The sequence below is a fragment of the Carassius gibelio genome, chromosome A2 (genome assembly GCF_023724105.1).
Source record: "Carassius gibelio isolate Cgi1373 ecotype wild population from Czech Republic chromosome A2, carGib1.2-hapl.c, whole genome shotgun sequence".
Taxonomy (NCBI): Eukaryota; Metazoa; Chordata; class Actinopteri; order Cypriniformes; family Cyprinidae; genus Carassius; species Carassius gibelio.
In genome coordinates, this window is record NC_068372.1 from 19,481,482 (window position 1) to 19,506,893 (window position 25,412).

General features: G+C 38.5%; 1 protein-coding gene across 1 annotated transcript; it reads left to right on the forward strand.

Annotated features, from left to right (window-relative positions):
• The first annotated feature begins 1,757 nt into the window (after positions 1 to 1,757).
• Positions 1,758 to 25,241, forward strand: LOC128030118 (tyrosine-protein kinase yes). Its single transcript, XM_052617619.1, has 12 exons — positions 1,758 to 2,370; positions 11,314 to 11,604; positions 13,612 to 13,711; positions 14,116 to 14,214; positions 15,334 to 15,437; positions 15,541 to 15,690; positions 17,426 to 17,581; positions 18,624 to 18,803; positions 19,032 to 19,108; positions 19,995 to 20,148; positions 20,992 to 21,123; positions 22,705 to 25,241. Exons 2-12 carry the CDS (start codon positions 11,322 to 11,324, stop codon positions 22,911 to 22,913), a joined length of 1,644 nt encoding a protein of 547 aa, XP_052473579.1. The 5' UTR covers positions 1,758 to 2,370; positions 11,314 to 11,321; the 3' UTR covers positions 22,914 to 25,241.
• Positions 25,242 to 25,412: the final 171 nt, after the last annotated feature.

Genomic DNA, 25,412 nt, shown 5'->3' on the forward strand with positions numbered 1-25,412 from the left:
TCATTTATTATACAATTATAAAAAAAGACCTTTAACACTAGCTTGCTCTATTATTTTTCTATTCTGTTTTCTTTTTATTTATTATATTATTTAAAAGCCCTGGCTTTTAACTGAGACTTGTTATAGCACTTGTTGTATATCGTTGCTCTTTTGTTGTTTTTGATTGCTTCCATTTGTCCTAATTTGTAAGTTGCTTTGGATAAAAGCGTCTGCTAAATTACTAGGCTAAATGTAGAGTATTATTTTAAAATAATTGTTAAAAATATATATTCTCGGTACACAGTCATAATCCATACTTGCAGTAAAAAGAGACAAACACAAACTACTGTAAATTAATTAAATGAGAAAGACTGGGAAAACGTGCTTTTACTGACAGTTTGTGTAAGTCAAGAGGAGGAATTATTTACAGTAAAGCTATTAAGTTGCTTCCTCTGCGTACACTGCTGTAACCAATGAGATTACACGGTACATTTGTCAACTAGAGTGCAAGTATTGATGTCCCTAATTACAGCGGGAGGAAGTCGTTGTGTCGTCACATATTCGTCTCCTGTGACACTACGTATTGTGGTAGGCCTACTTTAAATTTCCAACTGGTGATTTATGGTTTCCCTTGTGGATGAACATGACCTCTCTATGACGCAAGCACACACACAGCATACAAGAAACCTTACTCAAAACTGCTTCAAAATTAAAAACAAGATTTTTTTTTTTCATTTTTGGGAATTATTAATTTATATATATACATAAATTATAAAACTGAAAAATAAATCATTATTTGACTATTATGTGGTGTCTATAGGAGCTATCCTGTAGTTTTTTTAAACTAAGCAGCATATGATACAGTATTAAAATATGTTGGTTACAGTAGTAAAATGGTATTGCAGTGTAAGAAAGGTTTTACAAAAAAAAAAAGTTCTGATCAAATTACATTTACATGAGCTGTTGTGTTTAATATATACATTAGGGATGTAACAATATATCATGTCACAATATTGTAAATTACAATACAGAAATGCAACAATATCATGGACAGAGACAATATGTATATTGTTTACAGTTCACCTAAGTTGAAAGTTTAAACAAATTACATCAAATATGGTAATGGATCATTAAATATGGGACATTCAAAAAGTCACACATTTGAGCTTTCATGTTTTTATTATTTATATAAATTCATTTTTTTCATAGATAAAGAGCGCTGATGTCTAGTGATGTATTAAAACATTTGAAGCACAAATCTTATTAGATATTCTTGATAATCAGTTGGCAAATAACCTATAAAATGAACCATTTATAAAAATTATGAAACCCAAGAAGTAATATAATTTCCTAAATATACACAATTCTGAACTCAGATGCTATACTCCAACCTTACTAGTTTGAATAAATCCAAAATAGTTAAAATGGCAAGTTTTAATTTTTTATTAATTCTTCTTAAGGTATACAGTTAAAAAGTTCTGGTCATTAAAACACTAAATTTGATATTACAGGCAGCTGGAGTGGACTTAAAGGCTTGAACTTGGTCCTTCTCCCCCACGCACAGGCAATGCTGACACCAAAACAGAAATATTCAGATTCTGCAAAATAATAAATAATATTAGACACATATACTTACACTCAGTCCTTGCCTAATATAAAATGATTATGTAAACTGTTTTAAATTAAAATGTGTCCAGGATGTAGGCCCATTACTAAACGTTAACGAATCCTAGAAAGCTGCAGTGATTTAAGGCCACACGACGGGGGCGCCATAGGACTGATCTAACACCGTACACAATGAGCCGGTTGGTGTTTTTCTTATGTTGAGATAATACAAAGGCGACCTTCGATACTATTCAACTTAAAATATCAATGGCTCATGGTCTATCGTCTACTTCTCAACTGAGAAACTGTGATTTATTCCCGCTCCCCAATCCCTGCGGCGGCCATATTGTGGGATGCGTTGGCGCAAGTTAAAGCAGTTCAGAGCGGAGGGAGGAGGAACATCTGCGGGAGTCCATCCACTATTCCTAGAGCTGGCTTTTGTCATGTAGCATAGCCACACAATCTCTACCGGTTCCGGTTTAAAGGTTTTTGTTTGCTAGAATTGGTCACTGCTACTCTTTTCCTTTTACTGCAACACAAGAACAAAACCAAGTAACGTGACTGGATTAATAATATCTATCACGGATTTCCCCTCTATTGGGCACAGCGTTTATTTATCACGTCTCGTGAGGCGTTACATGGCAAAGGAATGGGACAGGCTGTGATTTTCAAGTTGAACGCCACAATACCACTTTAAGTGCTACACTGAAACATTTACTGAGGACGAAGCGGTCGGAAGGCGTATGTAACCTCAAGAAAGAAAAAAGAAGAACCGATTCGGCAAAGGTGAGAAAACTGATTTGGTTCCTTTCGTGAAAGTGTATTCAAATGGCCTAGTCTCTCGCCTTGTGTGAAACGAGTGTGATTTGTGGTGCTTGAAAACAACAGTAGGCGCTTAGTTCAGGGTTTTCTCTTAAATCCCTGCAGCAGACACTTTCTTGTCCCAGGACTAGTTCTGTTTTTCAAAAGAGCTCCCGACTACCGTGCTCTCTTGCACACAGACCGAGAATGAAACGTGGCTCCTCAAAGTTCCCACATGAACTGTAGATTTTCCGAGAAAACGCCAAACGTCCCGTTCGCAATTAATCGGATGTAATTGTGAACACCAGTACCAGAACACTAAAAAGTGAACTATTCTCGCATGTCTGTCTGTATATGTGGATTTTGTGGACGTAAGTCCATAGTGGAGGCCTGTAGTTTACATAGAGGCGCCACAAGGAACACGGTGCGACTCGTGTGGACCAGTGTGTGAACGACTCGCTTTGATATAGTGTAATACTTTATCTTTAAACTATGTAGGCTAAGTTTTCGCGACAGTTTTCGCCTTTTAATTGTTTAAGAGGGATTCTTGATCAGTTGTGCAGTCTTAAGAACAGACATTTCTAGTTTGTTGTAGGTCTTTCACAGTTAACCATCCACTCCAGTGTCTAGGCACTCACAACATCCGGGTATTTCACACCATTTTTGGTTGTTTACATAGAATAATTAATGAAATAACAAAAAGCCGAGTTCGTCCGTGCGCAAGCGCCTGAATAATCCTCCTTCAGTAATCCTTCTGTGAGCACAACCTCTGCCCCACTGGATGACGCGGACTTGATTCTGAGTGAAGAGAATGATGATATACCATCTTCAGCTCTCCGAACTGTTTCCCTTTGATCCACTGATTTCCTTTTGATTTCCACAGAGTCATGCAGGTTTTGGCCCTTTTGTGGGTTTCAAGCTTGTTAATTGAAAGGATGAAGATCTGACCTCAGTGACCTGTAATAATTACAAAGATTGCAAAAACTATTTTAATGGCACAACAAAACTTGAAAAAGACACACACACACACACACACACACACAAACATCTAAATATTAAAAGACAAATATAGCAAAACGGTCTTCAGGACAAATTGTTTAATAATGTAAACCAGTAATACTGTGAAAAATTATTACAATTTAGTCTTTTGTATTGTAATATATTGTTTTATATTGTAATGTTTCAACATTTAATTTGTGTTGCCAAAGCTGAATTTTCAGCAACTATTGCTGCAGTCTTCAGCGTCAAACGATCCTTCAGAAATTATTCTAATACGCTTAGTTAATGCTCAAGATCAACATGAATATGTATGTATTCGTTTTTGACAGCGCTGATTATACAGTAAAAATTCTGTTGAATTTTTCCACCAAAACAAGGGCCTGAAACCAGAAAATCCCCAGTTTTAAGCAATGTACTAAACATATGAATTGCTTGTTGGATTGGATTCGTTCTGAAGTTTCCCACTCTCAGTTCAGGAACTGTCTACACTCCATGTCCCTTTATGATCCTTTATTCACACACACATGTCAACGAGGAAGCATGAATCACTGGAAAGGCCATAAATGTTGTAAAATGAGGGATTTTAGCCTGAAGACTGTGTACATAGTATGACAGCGTTCAGTGATGTCATTCTGAAGTTATTTCTGCACTATTATTCACTAATATGCAGTGCAGGTGTTGAAAGTAATACTACATTGACTACAAACACACGTCTTTGCCAAAGATGTTACTATACATATTCATTATTCTAATAGGGGGTTGACTATGACCGTTATGGGTCTATGCATCTTTCATGTCCATCTTTTTCTGTCCTTCCTCACCCTTTACTCCAGCCTTTGACAGGCATAGCAGGTGGCTTTTGTAGTATGAATGGACTCGGAAGGAAGTTTGTCCCCCTCCTTGTTTGGCTCTGATTGGCAGCAGCAGCAGAATGCCATGGTGATTAGGCCATTCTGCAGTGCTGTGAGTCTGCCAGATCAACTACAGTGTTACACTTAATGTTCAGCAGTCAGCTTAGCCGAGCTCTGTATTTACTAACACAGCGATTTCACTGAAAACCAGAAAGTGCTACCTTAGGATTAGGATTAGAGCTCAGAGATAGTTTGGGATCAGGAATGTCTGCAGGCAGCGACATGATCAACAAAGTATAGAAAAGTATTATGGGTTCTTCAAAACAGCAGCGAGATTATTTTCTTTCTGGATGTCCATGGAATTGTTATTTTATTGGTTAAAGTAGCAGACTTTGTAGGCTTTGCTTTCTTTCTTTCTTTCTTTTTTTGAGTTTAATGGAAAAATTGCAGGTTTAACTTTAAATTCATGACCATTCCTGGCTGCAGTTTGTTGTTTGTGCATGTGGTGGACATGGAATACAACAGAACTGTACAAGATCAGACTTGTATCGTTGGTTATGTAACTTCGGTGCTGGGACAGCCTGCTTTGAAGGAGCAGATTTCATTCATGTAGGCGGATTAACCCACCTGCCTGCTTTCTGCCAAAAATTGAGAAGTCACCTCCCCATTTCCTTGTTGGCGTGTTATTACAGGTGATGTGTGTTCATTTGTTAGTTGACACAATATTTATAGCTGGTGATAGTTCACGCACACAAAAAAAAGTTTATTTGTTTTGTCTGTCAATACAATGAAAGTCAGTAGGGTCCAATGTGGTTTGGACCCCACTGACCTTCAATGTGTTAACAAAAACGGGTGATACATTTTTCAAAATATTTATTTTTCTTTTATGACAACTCTGAAGATTTTAGCATTGTAATTGCATACACTTATACGGTGATGCGAGTATTTAAGACATACTGCTGCTTCAGAAATAGTTTATACAATAACCCCTAGCAGATCTATGCAGGTGGAGCTGGGGAAGGTGGAGGGTTTCAGATTTACTCTGAAAGTGTGCTCTAGTGCAGTGCTTACCAAACCTTTCTTGGAGCCCGCCCTGCACCTTTTGTATGTCTCCCTCATTTAACATGCCTGATTCCACTCATCAGCTCATAGTAGACTGCAAGAACTAAATTAGGTGTGTCTGATTAGGGAGACCTGCAAAATGTTCAGGGCAGGGGGTCCTCCAGAACAGGTTTGGGAAGCCCTGCTCTAGTGAATGGTAATCAGCCATTTAAATGTAAAGCAGTAAGCTGCACATGCAACATGAACCAATCAGCCTTGTAGCAAGTACTTGAACACTGTGAATATCATCAGTTTGCATTAAAGACCAATCAGCCTGCACAAGAGTTAGAGGTTTGCAAAGACATGATATAGGTGCTTATCAATACTCTTATTGATGCTTCATCATTTCCTCAGAAATCAGCTTCAGTAGTACACATGCTTCAGGTAATTGCACTATTAAATCCTAGTGATTGTTAATGCAGTGATCAAGACCTGGGACACGTACCACTGCGGACTATGAAGTAAGCATACATTCAAACAACACGATCGATCTCTGCAGAGCTGTTGCTTTTCTGCCCTTAATCCATTTGATCTGACCAGCGCTGGCATGTGGCCCCATGTTTTATGTCATGTGGCATTCAGATGATGAGACTTAATCAGATCTGTGTGCAAATGTGTCTGACCATCACTAACCATGTCATCGTACAGCCGCCATGAGCAAGGACCCGTAGCTTTCAGCTCACTCTCTTCAGTCATGTATTGAAGCAGCAGGGCTGATGATTCTAACAGAGTGCTTTTCGAGGCTCTCATCAGCGCTCAGGGGATAATGAGATCTCTCATAATTAGAGAGTTCATATCACTGACTGGTTGATTAGAATGCGGGTCGAATGATTGCTGTGTAATATGATTTATTGAGGAAGTGTCATTAAGAAGTCACTTAAGTCACTGGGGTGTATTTTTAGCAATAGCCAAAAAAAAATTGTTTGGGTCAAAATGATTTTTTTTTTTTTTTTGCCAAAAAGATCATTAGGATATTAAGTAAAGATTCATGTTCCATGGAGATATTTAGTACATTTCCTACTGTAAATATATCTAACCCTAATTTTTGATTAGTAATATGCCTTGCTAAGAACTTAATTTGGATTCAGGGTCAAGATATTGAGATAGTTGCATCTCAGCCAAATATTGTCCTATCCTAACAAACCATACATCAAAGGAAAGCGTAATTATTCAGCTTTCAGATGATGTATAAATCATCATTTCGAGATATTACCCTTATGATGGGTTTTGTGAGATTTCTAATTTTACAGGGCTGCTGAATGCTTGAATCTGATTGGCTGATTAACATTATAAGGTCTGTAATTATTTTAGGTGTGGTGACCATAGTATAAGCACAATAATTGACTCCGGTCCATTAAATTATCAGAAAATAATGCACACCCAAGGTGTGGCGGCCACTCCGCTTCATGTCATGGCCACATGAGCACCTCGGGTGTGCATTCTTTTTAAATATTTCAATGACCCGTCATCAGTTATTCCTTACTTACTTTTGTTAGAATTATCTTATGCTAACCAAGATTGTGTTTAACATAGTAAAATATTATTACAAATTAAAATAACAAATAATTTTCTGTTTTAATTCATTTTTTTTCCTGTGAAGGCAATGTTGATTTTCAGCATTACTCCAGTTTTCATTGTCCTTTGGTTTTTGTAGAAACATTTTTTAAGAATGTTGAACATTGAAAACAACAGCATTTATTTCAAATAGAAATCTTTTGTAACATTATAAATGTCTTCATTGGCATTTTTGATTAATTTAATGCATCTTTGCTTAATAAAAGTATTAATACTTATTAATAAAAGAATCCTACTGGCCTCAAACTTAACACTAAATGGCATGTATGCCCTTACCCCTGACAGGCCCGGCGGATCAGATGGTGGATGAATGAAAGTTTCAGCAACCTTGTGTAATCCAATCTAACTGAATTCGATTCAGTTTGATTTCAAGTCCTGTTAGCCTGGTAGAGTTCATTATGTTCTATTGTAGTTTATCGATCAGACCGTCTACTCACATGTTTTAGCAGCTGTTTATATTGCTGTAATCACGAGGGTCATTTGATATTCCTTTAATAAATATTGGCCACTTGTTCGGTTGTTCAGCTGTTCAGTTCTTAAAGTTCAAGTGGCCAACCTGCTAACCATTTTGGGTTGATTTACACTGCCTAACAGATGGGACCTTTAACAACTGGGCATGGTCAATGAGATATATGACCCTTTGCCTTTCCTCACTGACTTCCCTTAAAAAAGTCATTGTAATGGATAACTATAAAGAATAAACCCTGTCATTGTAGTTCAAGAAATATAATGACTCCGAGGTGAAAAGAGCCTTACCTGTACTGTTAGAATATAATGTGAATAAACAAAACATTACTTTAGTTTTTATTTTATCCTCTTGCTCTATTTATCTGTCTCTCAAACATCTATATCCACTGAACATTTCACAAAACATTTACTATTAGACTGTGAAACTTAAATTGTTTTACAGGGGTTTCCCTATTTATTTATTTATTTTTAAATCTTTTTTAAATCTTTAAATCTTTTTTTCAATTTTTTTTTCCCAGAATCACAGGTAGCAGAATGAATTCGTTTATTTATTTTTTATTTATTTTTGGCATGGTTTCGAAAGCTATTCCCTCATTCAGGCAATCTAAAACCTAGCGAATTTGTATTTTATTTTATAATTTTTTTTTTTTTTTTTTTTGAAGACACGTTTTACACACCCAAGCATCCCTCTATAAACCCAGGATTTCCCTGTTAGCACTTTGTGTTGTGCACAACATGAAGGATCGGATGTGGATTTGAGAGTGGATTTGAGAATTGGAGAGCACTTAAGTAGACTTGTTCGACCATGTGCCTTTTTCATGTTTTTGATATCTTACAGGACACTGGGATATCTCTTCCGCCTTGTGCTGCCATCATTCTTTTATGAATGATTTTGAGTGGTCTGCATGCATCAGTGACCTTGCGTGGTTGGTGTGGTCTGGGTCTGTGTCAGCGCCATTGGGGGCCATGCTGTCCTCTAGAAGATTAGACTGTGCAACTAGAAGGATTAAATACCTTCAGGACTAGGATGGGGGATTTGAAATGAGGAACCCCACGCACCCTCACACTGGGGCTATTCTTCTACATTGCAGTTAGACCAAACAGCACTAAATGACCCTTAAAGCTCACAATGAGCCTAAGCTTCTGTCCTGTTCTAGTGTTGGGGACCGAGAACATAGAGGAAATGACTAAAGGTCAATAAGAAGATAAGGCCCTGATTACGCCTGATATTAAAATGCATTTTGGTCAATCACATACACAAGTAGAACAGGGAAACACATTTTCATTTACACCCTGTGTTTTAATCTGTCTCTCTTGTCCGCTTTCAGCCCCCTCTTTTCTGAACTCTCTATCTGTTATGGCAAAAAAAATCTTGCACAGTTTGCATTAAAACACATGAAAATGACATGGAGAGCAGCAGCTTCAGCAACACATCCCATAATGTTTAAGAATTAGGTCATTAGGCAGAGAGGAGATGTCTTTGGTGGCTGTCCAAACACTCAACCACATGCTTGTTCACACTACGAAAGAAATCCGGTCAGTTGAATTTTGCTCTGGAAGTGATTGAAAGCAGATCAAATCGCGTCTTAACTCCAGGTGTAAACTTGGCCTAATAAGTTCCTTAAACCTCCTAGCTTTCTCTTAAATACTTGTTGTCCATTCCTGATCGCTGAGCAAGTTTTAGTGACTTCATTTTTTAGGTTAATGGTTGTGAATATAAGACCCATCTTGCACCGGTTTCAGACAAGCTGTGTGTGTGAGAAAATGTACATGGATGTACAGTGCAGAGTTCATCAGAGCACAGAGAATAGGGTCAATTTGTCCATGTCACTGATGTGTACACACTGTTAATGGTCTTTCAACCCTCTATACAGGCACAGACCTCCCATTGTTTGACAACAATCCTCACATCTGCAAACTACTTTCTGTTTCGGCCTTTTCTCTTCCAGTCCTCTGTCTCTCTCTTACCCACTTGCTGGAATATACTCTCTTCTCAATCTCTCTGTCACTCATGTTGCTTTTCAAATAAAGAGCTTTTAGAGATGATGGTTTAATCTGTTTTTTGATTTAAAAATGTTTTGAAATAATAAAACAAAGTCACCTACATCTTGGATGCCCTAGGGGTAAACATATAAACATAAAACATAAAAACAGATAAACATAACATTTTCATTTTTGGGTGAACTATGCCTTTAAAGTGCTGGAAACATTTAGGACAGATTTCATTGCAGAATTTGAATGCTTTTCATTAGATCTTGCTGCAATCTTTATTTATTCGGTGGCAAATTCAAATGCTTCTCATTGGATCTCACAGCACCGTGCTGTCCAAGTAAAGCCATTCTGAAATCTGATAAAGTTTGTTTTTGTTGCGGCCCGCACAGCACAGCTCAAACTAGTAGCATGGTTTAGTTTGTTTGCCGTTTAATCTTTCTGATATGCAGCAGAAATGGCAATGCTTACGAGTTGAATAACGTGGTGGTCGTGAGACTGCTCACAAAAATGACTTACACTGGCAGAAAAAATGGTCGCAATATGTGACCATTTGTTCGCAGTCCGGAGCCCTGGTGCATTTTAATATATAAATATATGAGTGTTATCAAAATTGGGAATTGAAAGTTTGCTGGTATTGACTACTGAAGTCTTGATCTCATGACAAACCCACTCGCGACTACTCCATCAGTTCTGTCTGCTTGTCACACACTGAGCACTGAGCAGCTCTCTTACAAAGCTTAGATTGTGTTCAGAGACCAGATCCTTGGTTCCCCATTATAAGTCTGAATCCAACAACACTATTTAACACTGTGTCCACATTGACAGCAAGTGGAACAGAGTGATGCTACAAAACGAAATCGCTCCCATCATGCTCCACAAATCAGTGTCCAGTGCAGGCATGTGACGTCACTTTTGAAATTATAATGGGAGCAGTGTAGTTTCACTGGCCAGACAAAGTCAGACAAAGAAGCCTGGCAGAAACACAAGCAGCGAACGGGGCGTCTGGAGATTATACTATCATCTCTCTGAAGCTCTGCCTGCGAGGGTATTGCCCTCCTATCACATTGACCACACTGAGCGAGCATTCAACACGTCCTGACACTTTTGTGTGGGTTGTAAGGGACGTGGATCACTGTCAAAGGATGCCTGTGTGATTAACTCTGACGTGTGCATTGCTGCGGAATGACGGCAAATCTGTTGAAAGCAGTTTTGAGTCGGCTAGTATCAGGAAGCAGATGCTTAAGCTGAGGCCTGATTTGAGGTTTCCTTCATTGTGAAAAAACGTTCCTTGTTTGACAAGTGACATATTTTTAATCTGCATTGTTTAATGTTAATTAAACTCTACTTGCTTACAAATTCACTAAATTGAAACAAACACGGACTAAATGTTAACAGGTACAGGGAAGACACACTTATCTGAACACACTAATTGCATTAAAAGTATAAGAACATAGTATTACTTTAGTTATCGCAATAGTACTTTATTTTTTACATCCATAATCGCTTTTAAGTCTCTTTATTGTTACTGTTCTCATAAAAATACATTACTTGTGTTACATGTAGAATTTTTAATCTATGTTCAATGTCTAACATGAAATATTATATCAAAATGTTTTAAGTCAGTGCTTATTCAGTGAAGACTATGAAGTTACGGAGTCCCGCTAGCTAATTTTTTTTAAACAAAAACTTAAGTCGTAACTCCTTTCAACATTGATGATAAAATGAAATGTTAAAAATGTGGAAATCACATCAGAGTCTATAAAAAAGGGTCCATTGTGTGCGAAGAGTCTCCCTCAGGGAATCTCAACAGTCTGGTGTGATTTGTTGTACATTTGTTTTGAATGTAGCCATAAAGTGTTGCAATTGCTGTGATAGGTCAAGATTGCACTCCTTTTGCAAAAATGCCTTGAGAGCTGGTAAATATTAACTCCTCTCTCCACAGGCTTGACTATGGGCTGTGTCAAGAGTAAAGAGGACAAGGGTCCTACACAGAAGTACCGGCCAGATCCCACCAACCCCACCCCTGGGTCACACATGGGACTCTACGGACCAGACCCCACTCAGATGGGCCAGTCACCTGCCCTGAAGGGCCCCAGCAACAACTACAACAGCCGCACAACTGGGCTCACCCCGTTTGGTGGCTCCTCCTCTGTCATCACACCCTTCGGTGGAGCCGCCTCCTCGTCCTTCTCCACTGTTGCTGTGAGCAACCCCTTCCCTGGTGCCGTCACAGGTGAGTGGACGAGTGATAAGAGCTCTGACTGTATCTCTGAAGTAACCTTTTCTTAGGAAACAAGAATTCCTAAGAAACAATATCAGATGCCTGATACCAGATCTGACCTCATAGATCTTGACATTACTCCATTCCAGGTTTTATGAGCTCAGAGCTCTATACAAAATATGTGAAGTATAAATATATATGTTTTTTAAAATAAAATGGAACATACAAAATTCTTGTTATTTTTTATTTAGCACTGAGCTGAATAAGATATTTCACTTAAAAGATATTTAGTTCATAAGAGAATATAATTGTTAAATTGATAAAAATGACCATGTTCAAATGTTTACATGCCTTTGATTCTTGTGCTGTTACCTGAATGATCCACAGCTGTTTTTTTGATAGTTGTTCATCAGTCCCTTCATGAGCCTTATTTATCAAATTAAATATGGCATCTATAGCTTCCTAGCAGATTCAATAGCTCAGGGTCATCATGAGGATAAAGGTTGTGTTTGGTGTTTTGTTTGCATATGTAAGCACTTTTAATAAAAGCTAGAGTTCATGTAAGCCAGATGTTATGTAAATAAGAACACTAAAACAATAGATCCAGTGTGTTTCATTAAATCAGAATTACAAACTGCAGTTGTAGTAAGCCTAAATGAATGCGAGGGGAACTAATGTGATTTCTTCCTCTTTGTTCAGTGGTAATATCTCCGTTCTGCTTCAGGCAGTGCTGTGTAGAGATCTCTTGAGTCCAAGTCTGTTTCTGTCTTACTCCGAGAGGCTGGGTATAAATGCGATATGTGTCTACAGTAGAAAAGCCAAATAATTAGATCTTTGTGTGTTCTCTGTGAGTGCAGTTTTTATTTAGTTGGGTTATAAATAGTGTAATTATCACATCATGTCTTGTCACAGGGCTAATGCTGTTTACAAATCTGCTTTTAAATCAGGCAGCATTAGATCGGACAGCCTTCGCTTAAATGCTCAATCCAGTTTTTCTTGATGGAAATTAGGAAAAATCTATTTTCTCTCTTATCTTTTATGTTGATATTGATCAACATGATTGACAAAATAAACGACAAAACTGCTGGTTGCTGATGCTGTTATTTCTTTGTTCTTTATTGACTTTATTACTTGGCACAAATCTGTTATGTTTACTTAACTGAGATACTTAAAGACCACATTCCATTTGTTTGAATTTAATCTAATTTAGTTTTTACATTATTATTAATCTTTGGTGTGTGTGTGTGTGTGTGTGTGTGTGTGTTTATTTGTACACATGCATTTGTACATTTTACTCTAATTATATAAAACAAAACAAAAAAAATATCCATATTTTCTTATTTAATGTAACCATTTTAAACTGTTTACATTTTACACTATAGATCTTAATGTTCTGTTCCAGAATTGACCGCGTTATTATTTTTCTTTCTTTAGTCTTATTTAATTGTTCTTTTTGTCCCCATGTCATATATGTATCCTTAAAAAAAAAAAACACAAGTTCCAATGTTTTGTAGTTGGTATAGAGAAGTTTTTGCTGGAGAGAAACTTCACTTGTAGCAGTATCGACTAAAGTTTTGCTATTGCAACAACCCTAATTACTCATCGTTAACACTTTACCAACAGGTTCAAACCTGATCCCATTTATTAGCTAAGCCGAAGGAACACCAGCACCCATGCACACGTCATACCCGTTAGGCTTCTTGACTTGGCAGATCTGTGTGTGGCATAGCGGATGTAATCAGCGGGTCGGCCCTCTGTTCTTCAATAATGGATAATCTGGTCTCGGGGGCCTGCTTGGGTTTAATCCAACCTGCTCCTTTTGTCCCCCCCTCACTCAAAACCATCTCAGCTCTGCCATCCATAAGCCATACTGGTGAAAATCCAATTGTTGATGTAGTGAAGAGAATCAGTGGACAAGTCATTCAGCATGTCTATTAGCTATTAGCATGCCATTATAGCATTGCTTGTCTGAGCCTGTGATTTGCATCTTTACACAACCTGTATTGATTTTTCTTGCAGGCGGTGTAACTTTCTTTGTGGCCTTATATGATTATGAAGCCAGGACATCAGATGACCTCTCCTTCAAGAAAGGCGATAGATTTCAGATCATCAACAACACGTGAGTTCCTCAGCTCTGCTGGTTCACCCATATCCACCCCGGGGCGACATGTGTATGTGTAAGATAATCCAGCTACAAGAATTAAATTTGCTGGAATATATTTATTTATTTCCTTTTTTAATCCATCATTGTGTTCATCGAGGACGAAATCTGTCTGGGTTAATGCGTTTCTATAATGGGCCATCTGTTCATCCACCAGCCAGGTTTAGCTTTCTGTAAACGCTCACAGCTCATTTTTTTTTCCCAATTTCATGACTCTGAAGTTTAAATCATATACCTCGCCTCCCTGCATTTTTAATGTGTTGATAACATTGCCTGCAGACGCTTGTTGCTAAATTGTTTTCAGTTTGCGGTGAAGGACTTGAACCTGATAACTCGGTTGTGTCTTTTGCTTCGGCCCACAGAGAGGGCGACTGGTGGGAGGCTCGTTCCATCAACACGGGGCATAAGGGCTACATTCCCAGCAATTACGTGGCCCCTGCAGACTCTATCCAAGCGGAAGAGTAAGTAACTCCTCTCCTCCTGTGCTTATCCAATCATCTCACCGCTTCACGCCGTAATTAAGAGAGCGTGATGGCCGGTCACACGTTCGCCCAGAGCGCTAGTGCTGACAAACACCAACAAACACGTGACTGCAAGACAAAAGCCTCTCTTTTTCAGATACAAACTTTGTCTGTTTCTCTTTCAGTGTTGCTCCTTCTCGCACATATTACTCTAGCTCTTTTCCTCCTTTTTTTTTAGACTAGTTTGTACAAGCATTTGCTTTTATTCTTTGGTCAAAACATTTGTCGAATGAAAAATAGCAGTGTTTCATTTTACAGTTTTGAGTCAGTTTTGACTTGGAAAAAAATGTAGGCAATATTTCATCAGCATATTCATTAATGAAATATTTTTATCGATTATATTTTCTGGTTTAAACTTGTCTGTTTCAGTGAATCCGTTGTGATTTGTTTGTAAAAGTATTTGTCTTTGTGTGTCTTCTTTCATATATAATATTGTAGCGAAGATATCTTTATCGGTTCATAGAAATTCAAATGAATTAACATGATTAAATACCATTTTTCACTATCCGTTTAGTAAAAATAGAGTAGAAGTATGCCTTAATGATTTTAACCGCTTTAGGAAAAAATTCAAGATAACAAATTTTAAATCCTTCATATACACTTCAAGATACAAATGAAAGAGTTTGGAGTCAGTAATACAATTTTCTATTTTTATTTTTGACAGAAATTAAAAATATTGTAATTTTAAAAAATCCTGAAAATGTACTAGTTTCCACAAAAATATGCAACAAATTGAGCACCAAATCATTATTTCATCACCAAACCAGTATCTGAGCACCAAATTAGCATATTAGAATGATTTCGGAAGGATCATGTGACATTATATATATATATTAAATTATATAATTTTTTTATTATAACTAAGCAGGTTTTTTTTTTTTATTATAACTAAGCAGGTTTTTCTTTTTTCTTTTAGAGAACAACACGTTCTTCATCAGACAGTTTTTTTTTTTTTTTAATACTAGTTGAGTTGTAATAACGCTGCCTTTTGTATGTTCCACAAACTCTGTTTTAACGTGGCTGGGCAAGTGTTTATTTTCATTTATTTTTATCTCACAGATGGTACTTTGGCAAAATGGGTCGTAAAGATGCTGAGCGACTGCTACTGGTTCCCGGAAACCAGCGGGGCACTTTTTTGGCCAGAGAAAGTGAGACCACTAAAGGTAAGCGAATCGCAATCCATCTTAAGACATGCACAGCACTTGTTCTCAAAAACAAACCAAAGCAGAAAAATGTTGAACCCATTCCTCCCTCTCCTCCTGGCAGGGGCTTACTCTCTTTCAATACGGGACTGGGATGAGATGAAGGGAGACAATGTGAAACACTACAAAATCCGAAAGCTTGACAACGGAGGCTATTACATCACCACAAGAGCTCAGTTTGACACTCTACAGAAGCTGGTGAAGCATTACACAGGTTAGTGTATTCAGTTCAAACAGTATTTTCTTGTATCTTCTTTCAGTTCAAATGGACAGAGGCCCTAAATACAGGTCCTGTGGAGATGGCAGGGGGGTGATTTGAAGCTTAAGGGTCTCACTGTGACTAGCACTAACAGGTGCCTGACATCTGCTGTGAGAAACGTGTCCCTGTACACTCAGACTGTCAGTTAATCTTGGCCTAGTTTCCACAGGAGAACGTCTAAGAGGGCTTTTTGATCTTATGAGACGTTACGTGTGTGTCCTGCCACAGTGCTGTTGTTGTAGCTGACGTCAGTCCCCACAAAGAGAAACCATCAGATTCTTTTAATTGTGGTTTTTGTCAAGCCGACAACCCAATGTTATGTTTAACTCAGCGGGTGAACTCTCAAAGCAGGATTACTTGGCATAAACTACATGGCAAAAAGTATGCAGAGACAGTTCTAATCAAAGGGTTTGTTTGGCTTTTTCAGCTATACTCCTTGCTAGCAGTTTCATAAAATCAATCATACAGCCATATAATCAGTAGAACAAGGTGTCCCTATTCAGCTCCAGCTTAACAATGCACCATGTACAAAGAGAGGTCCATATAGAAATGGTTTACTGGGTTTAATGTGGAAGAGCTATTTTTGTTGTTTGAAAAAAAATGCACTTGATTTTAAAAACACATTTTGCTCTTAAAATCTGTTGCACTCCATTCAGTTGTTTCTGAACATAAAAACACATTCTTTGTTGTGAACACACCTAGGAAAAGAATCTGATTGTCTGATACTCAACTAGTTGATTTAAAAAAATATTTAGTTTTATTTTAATAGTTTAGTTTCATTCAAAAACTTGGGGATAGTACATTTATTTATATATATATATATATATATATATATATATATATATATATATATATATATATATTTTTTTTTAACGCAGCCTAGCCATTACTTACGCAGCCTAGCCATTACTTAATAATATATAATATTAAAAATATAACTTGGCAAAGCTGAATTTGCAGCAGTCATAAATCCAGGCTTCAGGGTCACATGATCCTTCAAGAATCATAATATGTTGATTTGGTGCTAAAGAACCAATTTATTTTTTTATGTTTAAATTCCCAGTGATAAGTGGATTTAGTTGTTTTCTGTGAGGCATTTCAAGCAACCTGTCACAGACCCGAGGGCCAGTTAAAGTAACAAATTTGCTGTTCAGATTCATCTTATCTGAAGAATGTCAAGGCTTAATGAAAGGCCATCAGTCCTTGTCTGGCTCTCTCTGTGTGACCCGCTTCGTAAAGATTTTAATCGTTTGCTTGAAAGACAGTGATTAATGTGTTTTATAGCTGGATAAGTGATGAATTAATGACTCTCCCAGGTCATTTTGTAATCTTGTTCTTTTATGGTCCCCCTGTTGAATGCATTTTGTGAAAATATCACACAACTTGTTTAATTCAGAACTGTATCTGTTCATTTTACTAAATTCTTTTTTTCCACTCACTATACTATTTTTGTATTTATTTGTATTTTTTTAAACGTTTGTTTGAGTTACAGTTATTAACACAGGACTTTATGTACTGATCTAGACAGGACTGATATCCAGTTGTTTTTATTAAGTGAGTGTCTATTGTCTGCATATGGGTGTTACAGGTGTAATTTTCTGGACATCCTCAGGGAAAACTAGTCCCATCCCCATGGGGTTTATGACCACTGTCTTTGAGATCACTCTTATGTTTGTGTTTGTGTGTGTAGAGCATGCAGATGGGCTGTGCTACCGACTGACCGCAGTGTGTCCGACGGTGAAGCCCCAGACTCAGGGTCTGTCTAAAGATGCATGGGAAATCCCACGAGAGTCACTGCGTCTTGAGCTCAAGCTGGGTCAGGGCTGCTTCGGAGAGGTCTGGATGGGTAAGACAAATGAGCATACAATGCACTCAAACTTCATTCCCCAAAGCACTTGGCACGCTTTACCCAACAGCCAACATTTTGTCACAAATGCTTCAGTTGATATTTTATGGCTAAATAAAAATCAACTTGACAAAGATTATGCACAAATTACTAAATTAAAATGCCCACTGACACATCTTACCCCACTCTCCTCTGCCATGATTTTCAAATGCACCATAGGACTCATCACTGATCTTAAATCTTGTCACGCTGCAAGCTCCAGCATGCCACATCATAGAAAACAATGTTGGGAATTGTACTTATTGTGCGTGTATGTTTGTTTCAACATGCATAATAACTGATATTATCAGTTCCACATAGCTGATTTGTCATCAGCTGGCAATCTTTGTCATTGCCGTTTAAACCGTTTCCTCAAAACGGTCTGTCCAGTATTGGCAAAGTGACATTTTTCACCTGTTTTGTAACATTTCTTAAAGGGAAAGTTCACCCCAAAAATATAAAAAGAATTTCTGAAAATGTACCATAAAAAAATTTAGCCAAGTTTGTTTCTTCCTCGAAACAGGTTTGGAGAAATTTACCATTGCATCACTTGCTCACCAATAGATCCTCTGTAGTGAATGGGTACCATCAGAATGAGAGTCCAAACAGCTGATAGTCTCACTAGAATCCACAAAGCTTGTTTACTTTAAAATCTTCAAAATGTTCCCATATTTATTTTTGTTCCCTGATTTTTCCCACCTTTCTGATATTTCTCAAATACTTTAGCTAATTACTCTGGATTTTTGTTTTACCTTTGTTTACTTAGACATTTTTTTTTTTTTTTGTACATTTTAAGAATTAGCACCTCAGTTCTGCTTCTTCTGAATTAGTTCCAAGATTGCATACAATGGTTTTAGTCTTTGAATCGTCTGAACATTCAGCCATTTCAACAAATGTTTCTGAAGATAAAGGCTGAATGCAGTGGAGGTTTTCAAATTCTCATTTGTGGAAAAACACAGTCAATGCTTTCTTTTGCTCTCTCATTTATCCTTCCTTTTTTTAGGGACATGGAATGGCACGACTAAAGTAGCTATAAAGACACTGAAGCCGGGCACCATGTCTCCTGAAGCCTTCCTGCAGGAGGCCCAGATCATGAAGAAGCTTCGGCATGACAAGCTGGTGCCCCTGTATGCTGTCGTGTCTGAGGAACCCATTTACATTGTCACGGAGTACATGGGAAAAGGTAGCTTGCACTCTTGTTCCTTATTTCCTTCTTTATTTATAAGCTTCAGACAATTCAAACAATTCAACAGCATATGCATTTTATTTCTTTTTTCTAATCATTTTTTGCAATGTTATGTCACAACAAAGATGTGTCAAAATACCATTAACCAAATTAGAAAAAGTTATTAAATTATTGAAAATATATATTTTTTTTTTAACGGCTTCACTTTTTACGTTCGTCTTTTAGGGAGTTTGCTGGACTTCTTGAAGGAGGGTGAGGGCAAGTACCTCAAGCTGCCTCAGCTGGTAGACATGGCTGCCCAGGTGAGAGAAAACCCTAACCAGCCAGCTTTCTTTTCCTTTTCCACATGTAGTAAAGCACAGCTGCCCAGTCGATGGCAGAAGCATGTCACAGTGAACCTGGACGAGTGGCATCTCCCAGAGCGGCAGGGTTTCTGTTTCAGCCTCCATCTGGCTGTCATATTTATTTAATATCTGATATGACATCCTGCTGCCTGCCTGTCTCTCCCAGGCACTGTGGTCCTCATTTCCCGCCTAATGCCTGGAGCACTTAACTGCCACTCCTATGGGGCCACTTCACTTTAATGTGTCTACTCAATTCTGCTCTGTTCGCTTAAAACTCTTGCTGTTGCTCTCTCACGTTCCTCTTTCTGAACGCTCTCTCTCTCTCTCGCCTCCTGGGCTCCCATCAATGCCGCATTGCTTGGCTGAGTCTTCAGTCTCCCCCTCAAATCTCAGCTTTTGAGAGGATGCTTATGAAAACCTTTTGCAGTCTAAGAATGTTTGTTAAATTCCCTTAAGATTTTCTTCCTTTTTTCTGTTTTCTTCTTTCAAGCTTGTATTTTGCAGCCTGTTTGCCTGCTTTGTAGATTTTGCCCGTAAGCAGCTATATCAGGGGTCAGCAAACACGTTCCTGGAGGGCCGGTGTCCGACAGAGTTTGATTAGGGTTTGAGCTGAACTCTGCAGGACACCGGCCCTCCAGGACAGAGTTTGGTAAGCTTTTTGAGCTATATGAACGTTGGTTAAACTGTAGCTTTATAAGCAATGGAACTTCGATTTTGCGCCCCCTCATCTGAACCCATAAATTCACCATTTGGGCACTCTTAATGTAGGATTTCCATGACTGAATCTGACAGGTCGGCTTTTATAAGTGTTTCTGGAGGCTTGATTTCCTGTAATCTTGTCTAGATTGCAGATGGCATGGCTTTCATCGAGAGGATGAACTACATTCACAGAGACCTGAGGGCTGCTAACATACTGGTGGGAGACAATCTGGTCTGCAAGATCGCCGACTTTGGTCTGGCTAGACTGATTGAAGACAATGAATACACTGCAAGACAAGGTAAGTGGGCTTAAATGCAATATTAAAAAAAAATTATATTATATTAATGGATTATTATGTGCATTCTGTTTAAGCAAGTGACATTTTTTTTCTTAATGATATTCTACTTCTGCGCTTTTTATTTTATGAAGCATTCAGATAAATTATGTATTTTATTATATAATTATAATTAATATAAGCCCAAAGCTTTTATTTGAAAATGGGAACAATATATGCATGGTGAAACATGTAACTCACCATCATCTCTTGTCTGTAACAATGCTGCTACTGAGCTGTTGTGCTGGAAATGACAAGGCAATCAGCGTCTAATCATACAGAATTACCTCACTTCACTGTCTGAATTCATCATCTCCCAGAATGCACTGTGATTGTGCAGAGAATGTTGACTTGGTGTTACCTACATAAATGGTGAATGATGTTTTAGTTCCCTGCTGGGAGTCTTGAGAGCCCAAAGGCTTCTGCGCAGTAAAGAAAATGACACGTCACATACTGCAACCTCATGCTTTGAATGTGCATCTGTATTTGTAGATGTTTAACTAATGACCTCACATGATCTATGAATCGATGCATTTCAGTTTCTCATGTTATTTGAGCTGTAATGCTTGTGCAGAATATTGGGGTTCAAATCTGACTTGTCCTGAACCCATGAACACACTATCAATGGGTTGACAGTGAAAAAAAAAAAACTATAAAATGTTTTTAAATTTTTACAATGTAAAGCCATTGCATTAAGTAATGTGAAAGTCTACAGGATGTTTTAAAATGCTGACATTTGCTTTGCTTTGGTAACAGCCATTGACTCTCCTGCAGTAATTTAGAGAATGTGTGCCATTGTTCCTTCAGGAGCCAAGTTTCCCATTAAGTGGACTGCACCAGAAGCAGCGCTGTATGGCCGATTCACCATCAAATCTGACGTCTGGTCCTTCGGGATCCTGCTGACTGAGCTGGTGACCAAGGGCAGAGTGCCATATCCAGGTGAGAAAGATTACATTTGATCGGCAGTAAAAAAAAAAAAAAAAAAATGCTTTTGAGATAGACTTCCGTCCATATATTTACACACCCTCATGTCGTTCAAAACCTGAATGAATGAAGATATTTAAATTATATCTGAGAGGTTTCTGTCAAGCAGGTCTTTTGAAAAGAGATGATTGCTTTTTATGATGAACAGAATAAATTTAGGTTTTTATTTACATTTAAACAATGTTCAACGCCCATATATAGAGTACATCACATATGGTGGACACCTAAGAACAAATTAAGTATCCTTAAGAGTGTGACATATGAATTTTATATGTGAATAATGCTTGAATTAAATCTGTTCATATAAACCAATCATATTTACTGAGATTAAACCAATTGATTCATATGGATTTATTTTACAACACCTTTATGGCGTTTAAGCCCCTTTAATGTCATGCGCAAACCAGTGCATGTTCTCCAGACACACCTGAACCAGCTAATCAAGGTCTTCAGGTTTGCTCGAGAATTACAGGCAGGTGAGTTCAAGCAGGTTTGGGATCCAACAGACTTGCAAGTAAATAGATCCCCAAACTGAGAGGCGCAATTCCACTGTGCCCCCTACTGGAGCAGAGAGGGATCGCTGGGTGTTATATTACTGCTCAAAGGAGCCATCTGGCTTAGGCGGGCTTGAAGGACTGACTGGGCACCAGTTCTTATACACCACCATCTGTCTGTTCCCTTCCTGCACTCGTCCCTCACACGGCCCAGTCTGTCATTTGTAATGTTCACCTAAAGCCTCTCACTGATGCTGCACATCACAAACCCAGTTAAGCTTTCATCAGTCATTCAGTCGTACACTATTAGAGTCAGTCCATTATTGATGGGCATCTGCTTCCATGCTGGATTAATGCCGCAGCTCCGCTCAAGTGCCAGCAAGTGTGGCTTAATGCTTAAAGAACTGGGCTGTTTGCCAAAAGCTTGTAGGTTTGAACCCCAGTAATGGAGTTCCTTAAACTACAAGCATTTTAACCTTGAGCAGATGCCCTTTGGATGATAGTGTACACTGTTCAGCTATACAGGCTTGAATTATTTCATATGTTTGATGGAGTGTAAGAGAAAGTTTATGATCTGTAATATGACAAAGCTTTGTCTTAATAGTCTTAAGCATTTCCATTCAAGCCACAACAGGAAGTCCAGCGTTTTTTTTTTTTTTTTTTTTTTTTTTACTTCCCCCTTAACAATAAGATTTATTGCTTTGTGTTTAGCACGCATAAACTTCATTGTTGTGTAAGCGGGTGTAAATGAAGGTAGGCTGAGCTCAAAAATGTCACTCAGTTTTTCTCACATGCATAAAATAATTCTCCTTCCTCTGAGAGCTCTCAGATACAGTCGACCCACTGATTTACACTTCCTGTTCTCTCACGTAGCACTGTGTACATGTAGACATGTCCCCTCTGTCCTCAACGCTCCCGTCCTCTGTGGGTTTCAAGCAAAGTGTCCGCTGTAATTACACACCCCTCACATCCTGTCTGAGACTATCTGGCTGCTGAACAGTTGGCGGTCGCATAAACTGACTCGGTCTCCACTGTTTTTCAGGCATGGTGAACCGAGAGGTGTTGGAGCAGGTGGAGCGGGGCTACAGGATGCCGTGTCCTCAGGGCTGCCCGGAGTCGCTGCACGAAATGATGCGGCTCTGCTGGAAGAAGGAGCCAGACGAGCGGCCCACTTTCGAATACATCCAATCCTTCCTGGAGGACTACTTCACCGCCACTGAGCCACAGTACCAGCCCGGAGACAACCTGTAGAGACCTTCTGCAGGAGCCAGAGACTCACCACCACGTGCTAATAAACCACCGGGACAGTTCCAAAACCCGTTGTGGCACCTCCTCCCTACAGCTCCCCTGCACAGTTGTCCTTACAGAGATGTTTTTGTTTTTTCTTCACCCTCCCAGACCCAAATTAAAAACACGATTAGTGCATAAAACGTATCTTTTGCAGCAGAAACAGGCTGTTCTCTGCCTGAGGATGTGTGTGGTGGAGTAGACGAGAGTGTGTGTATGAGCGGGACCACGTCACACTCCCAGAGCTCTGCTGGGGTGATTCTCTGCATTGCAGACAGAGGGAGCTGTGAGACAAGCGATGAGCTTAGTGCTGATGGCTGGTTCAGTTGCACAAAATCAGCTTTTTTTTTTCTTTTTTTTTCTTTTTTTCTACCTTTTTGTCTTTCTTTCTACCTGAACACTAAATCTTATTGTAAAATCAGTCTTCATTATTTTAAAGTTGTTCATTTTTTCATTTTTCCCTTTTTTTTTTATTTACTAGTTTGAGTAGTTTATTAAAAGTGACCAATAACTGTGGTTGAATTGGTTTGCGCTACCAGTGACAGTTAGTGCCATTGTTGGGACGGGAAAGTGGAAGAAAGACAGCGAGAATGAGACGCGTGAGGGCATTAGCCGTTCTGAATGTATGGGAGCTTGAGTTTAAAACATCAATTACAGGGGCAGAATGTTTTTTTTTTTCTCTAAAACACTTCACATGGTTTTTAATAAGTACCTTCATTTCAGCTTCAATCGATCTCTATGAGAGCTTGAAATCATATCCTGGGAGATGATTCATATTGGAAGCCTTCACAAAACATTTCTGACGACTGATCGCCATTTCAGCCAGCTGCTAATTTTCAAGCAAAAAGTCATTGTTATAAATTGTATTTTTGTCTCAATATATTCAACATTAATTAAGCAGAGATGCCTTTGATTAATAAAACAATAGACCTGACCAGCAGTGTTGCCAAATCTGCGGTTTTACAGCGGGATTGGGCTGCTTTTTACACTGTTCCCACAGGTTGTTTTTCATGTCCGCGGGTTGAAGTGACTCCAGTATCATGATATTAATCCCCTGGAAATGCAAATTTCAGTGGGGGAACCCTTCCATAAAATGTATATTTAACCCCCCAGAATACGATTTTTAACTGAGGCCCCCTCGAAACACGATTGGGCTAGTTTTGGGCTAGTTTTAAGTAGCGATTGGGTGGGTTTTCTTGTGAAAACCTGGCAACCCTGCAGACCTGTCCAATAAGTATTCCCCATGCTGCTGTTGAGACCCGGCAGGTCTTAATATCCCAACAGCAATGCCAGAGTTGCTTTTTTTAACGCATATCAGCCCCCACACTGCCAGGTTTGTGTTTTTTTTTCGTACCAACACATTTGTAGTGTTGCCAACCACCCATGTACATGTACACTCAAATAAATGATACACAGAGATTTATTGATATTTCACAGATTATTTCATACATCCATATTTCAATTCTCAAGAGAGCCATGATCCTGACATAAGAATGTGATTTTATTCAAATTATTTCACACCGATCTGTTCTGACACTTTTGCAAGTGTCTTGACCAGGAACCAGAATTACAGAAAGTCTTTTTTAACTCCATGATGTAACACGTTTGCTGCTAGCGGAGTTGTTACATTTCCTGTTCAAGCATCGATCACTGTGAAAATTTCAGGTACTACAGATTAAGACCATCTACCAACCAAAGCTTGATGGAGTCAGGACAATTTGCCTTCCATCCTGAGCGCACAAAAAAGTATGTGATTGATGTTTTCCTTGGTCTGTTAAAATGGTACAAGTCTAATGGAGAGGGCAAATGAGATATCACCATATAGCCGTCCAGTTTGTGCACCATTACAAATTCAGTCTTAATGTTTTGTCAACAGGTTAATTTCATCCATGACAAGGAATTGAATGCACTTGGGATGAATCGGTTTGATATCTTCGCTAATTTGTTGGTTTCTTCTCCCTTTTATGGTGTAGCTTTTCAAATATAGAGAGAGGCCTTGCTTTTGTCCTTCATTTATGTCAGCCCTTTGTCCTAGAGATTGTGTCTCCTACTAGGCATCTCTCCCATCACCACCCTCCTGTTTTACAAGGGCTACAGGAAAGTCTGTTATTGATTTTTTTATTTTTATTTTTCGTGTCAAAAGAAAAAGAGAGAGATAGAGAAATACTCCAATGTAAGCTGAGGGTCTCCGCTGCAGAGTTTGATGAGGACATTAGTTGTGAAACAATGGTTACGATTACTAATCTGAAGAATTTGTACAGTAAAAAATAAAGTTTTAAGTAATGCTTTTAACTCCATGTGGGTTATTTGTAAATCGTGTGTGTTTGTGTTGTTCCGACTTCTGTGAAACACTTTCATCCCTGGAAAATGCAGGTAGATCGCATTTGGACTGGGACTGAACAGAAAATTTGGATGCAATTTTACACCTTGCAGTAAAAAAGGGGACTTTATAGTGCATAATCT

Coding starts and splice junctions, on each gene's coding strand:
- LOC128030118 (XM_052617619.1), top strand. CDS start 11,322: ATGGGCTGTGTCAAGAGTAAAGAGGACAAGGGTCCTACACAGAAGTAC. Junction 11,605..13,611: donor CTTCCCTGGTGCCGTCACAG/GTGAGTGGACGA, acceptor TTTTTCTTGCAG/GCGGTGTAACTTTCTTTGTG. Junction 17,582..18,623: donor CTTCGGAGAGGTCTGGATGG/GTAAGACAAATG, acceptor TCCTTTTTTTAG/GGACATGGAATGGCACGACT.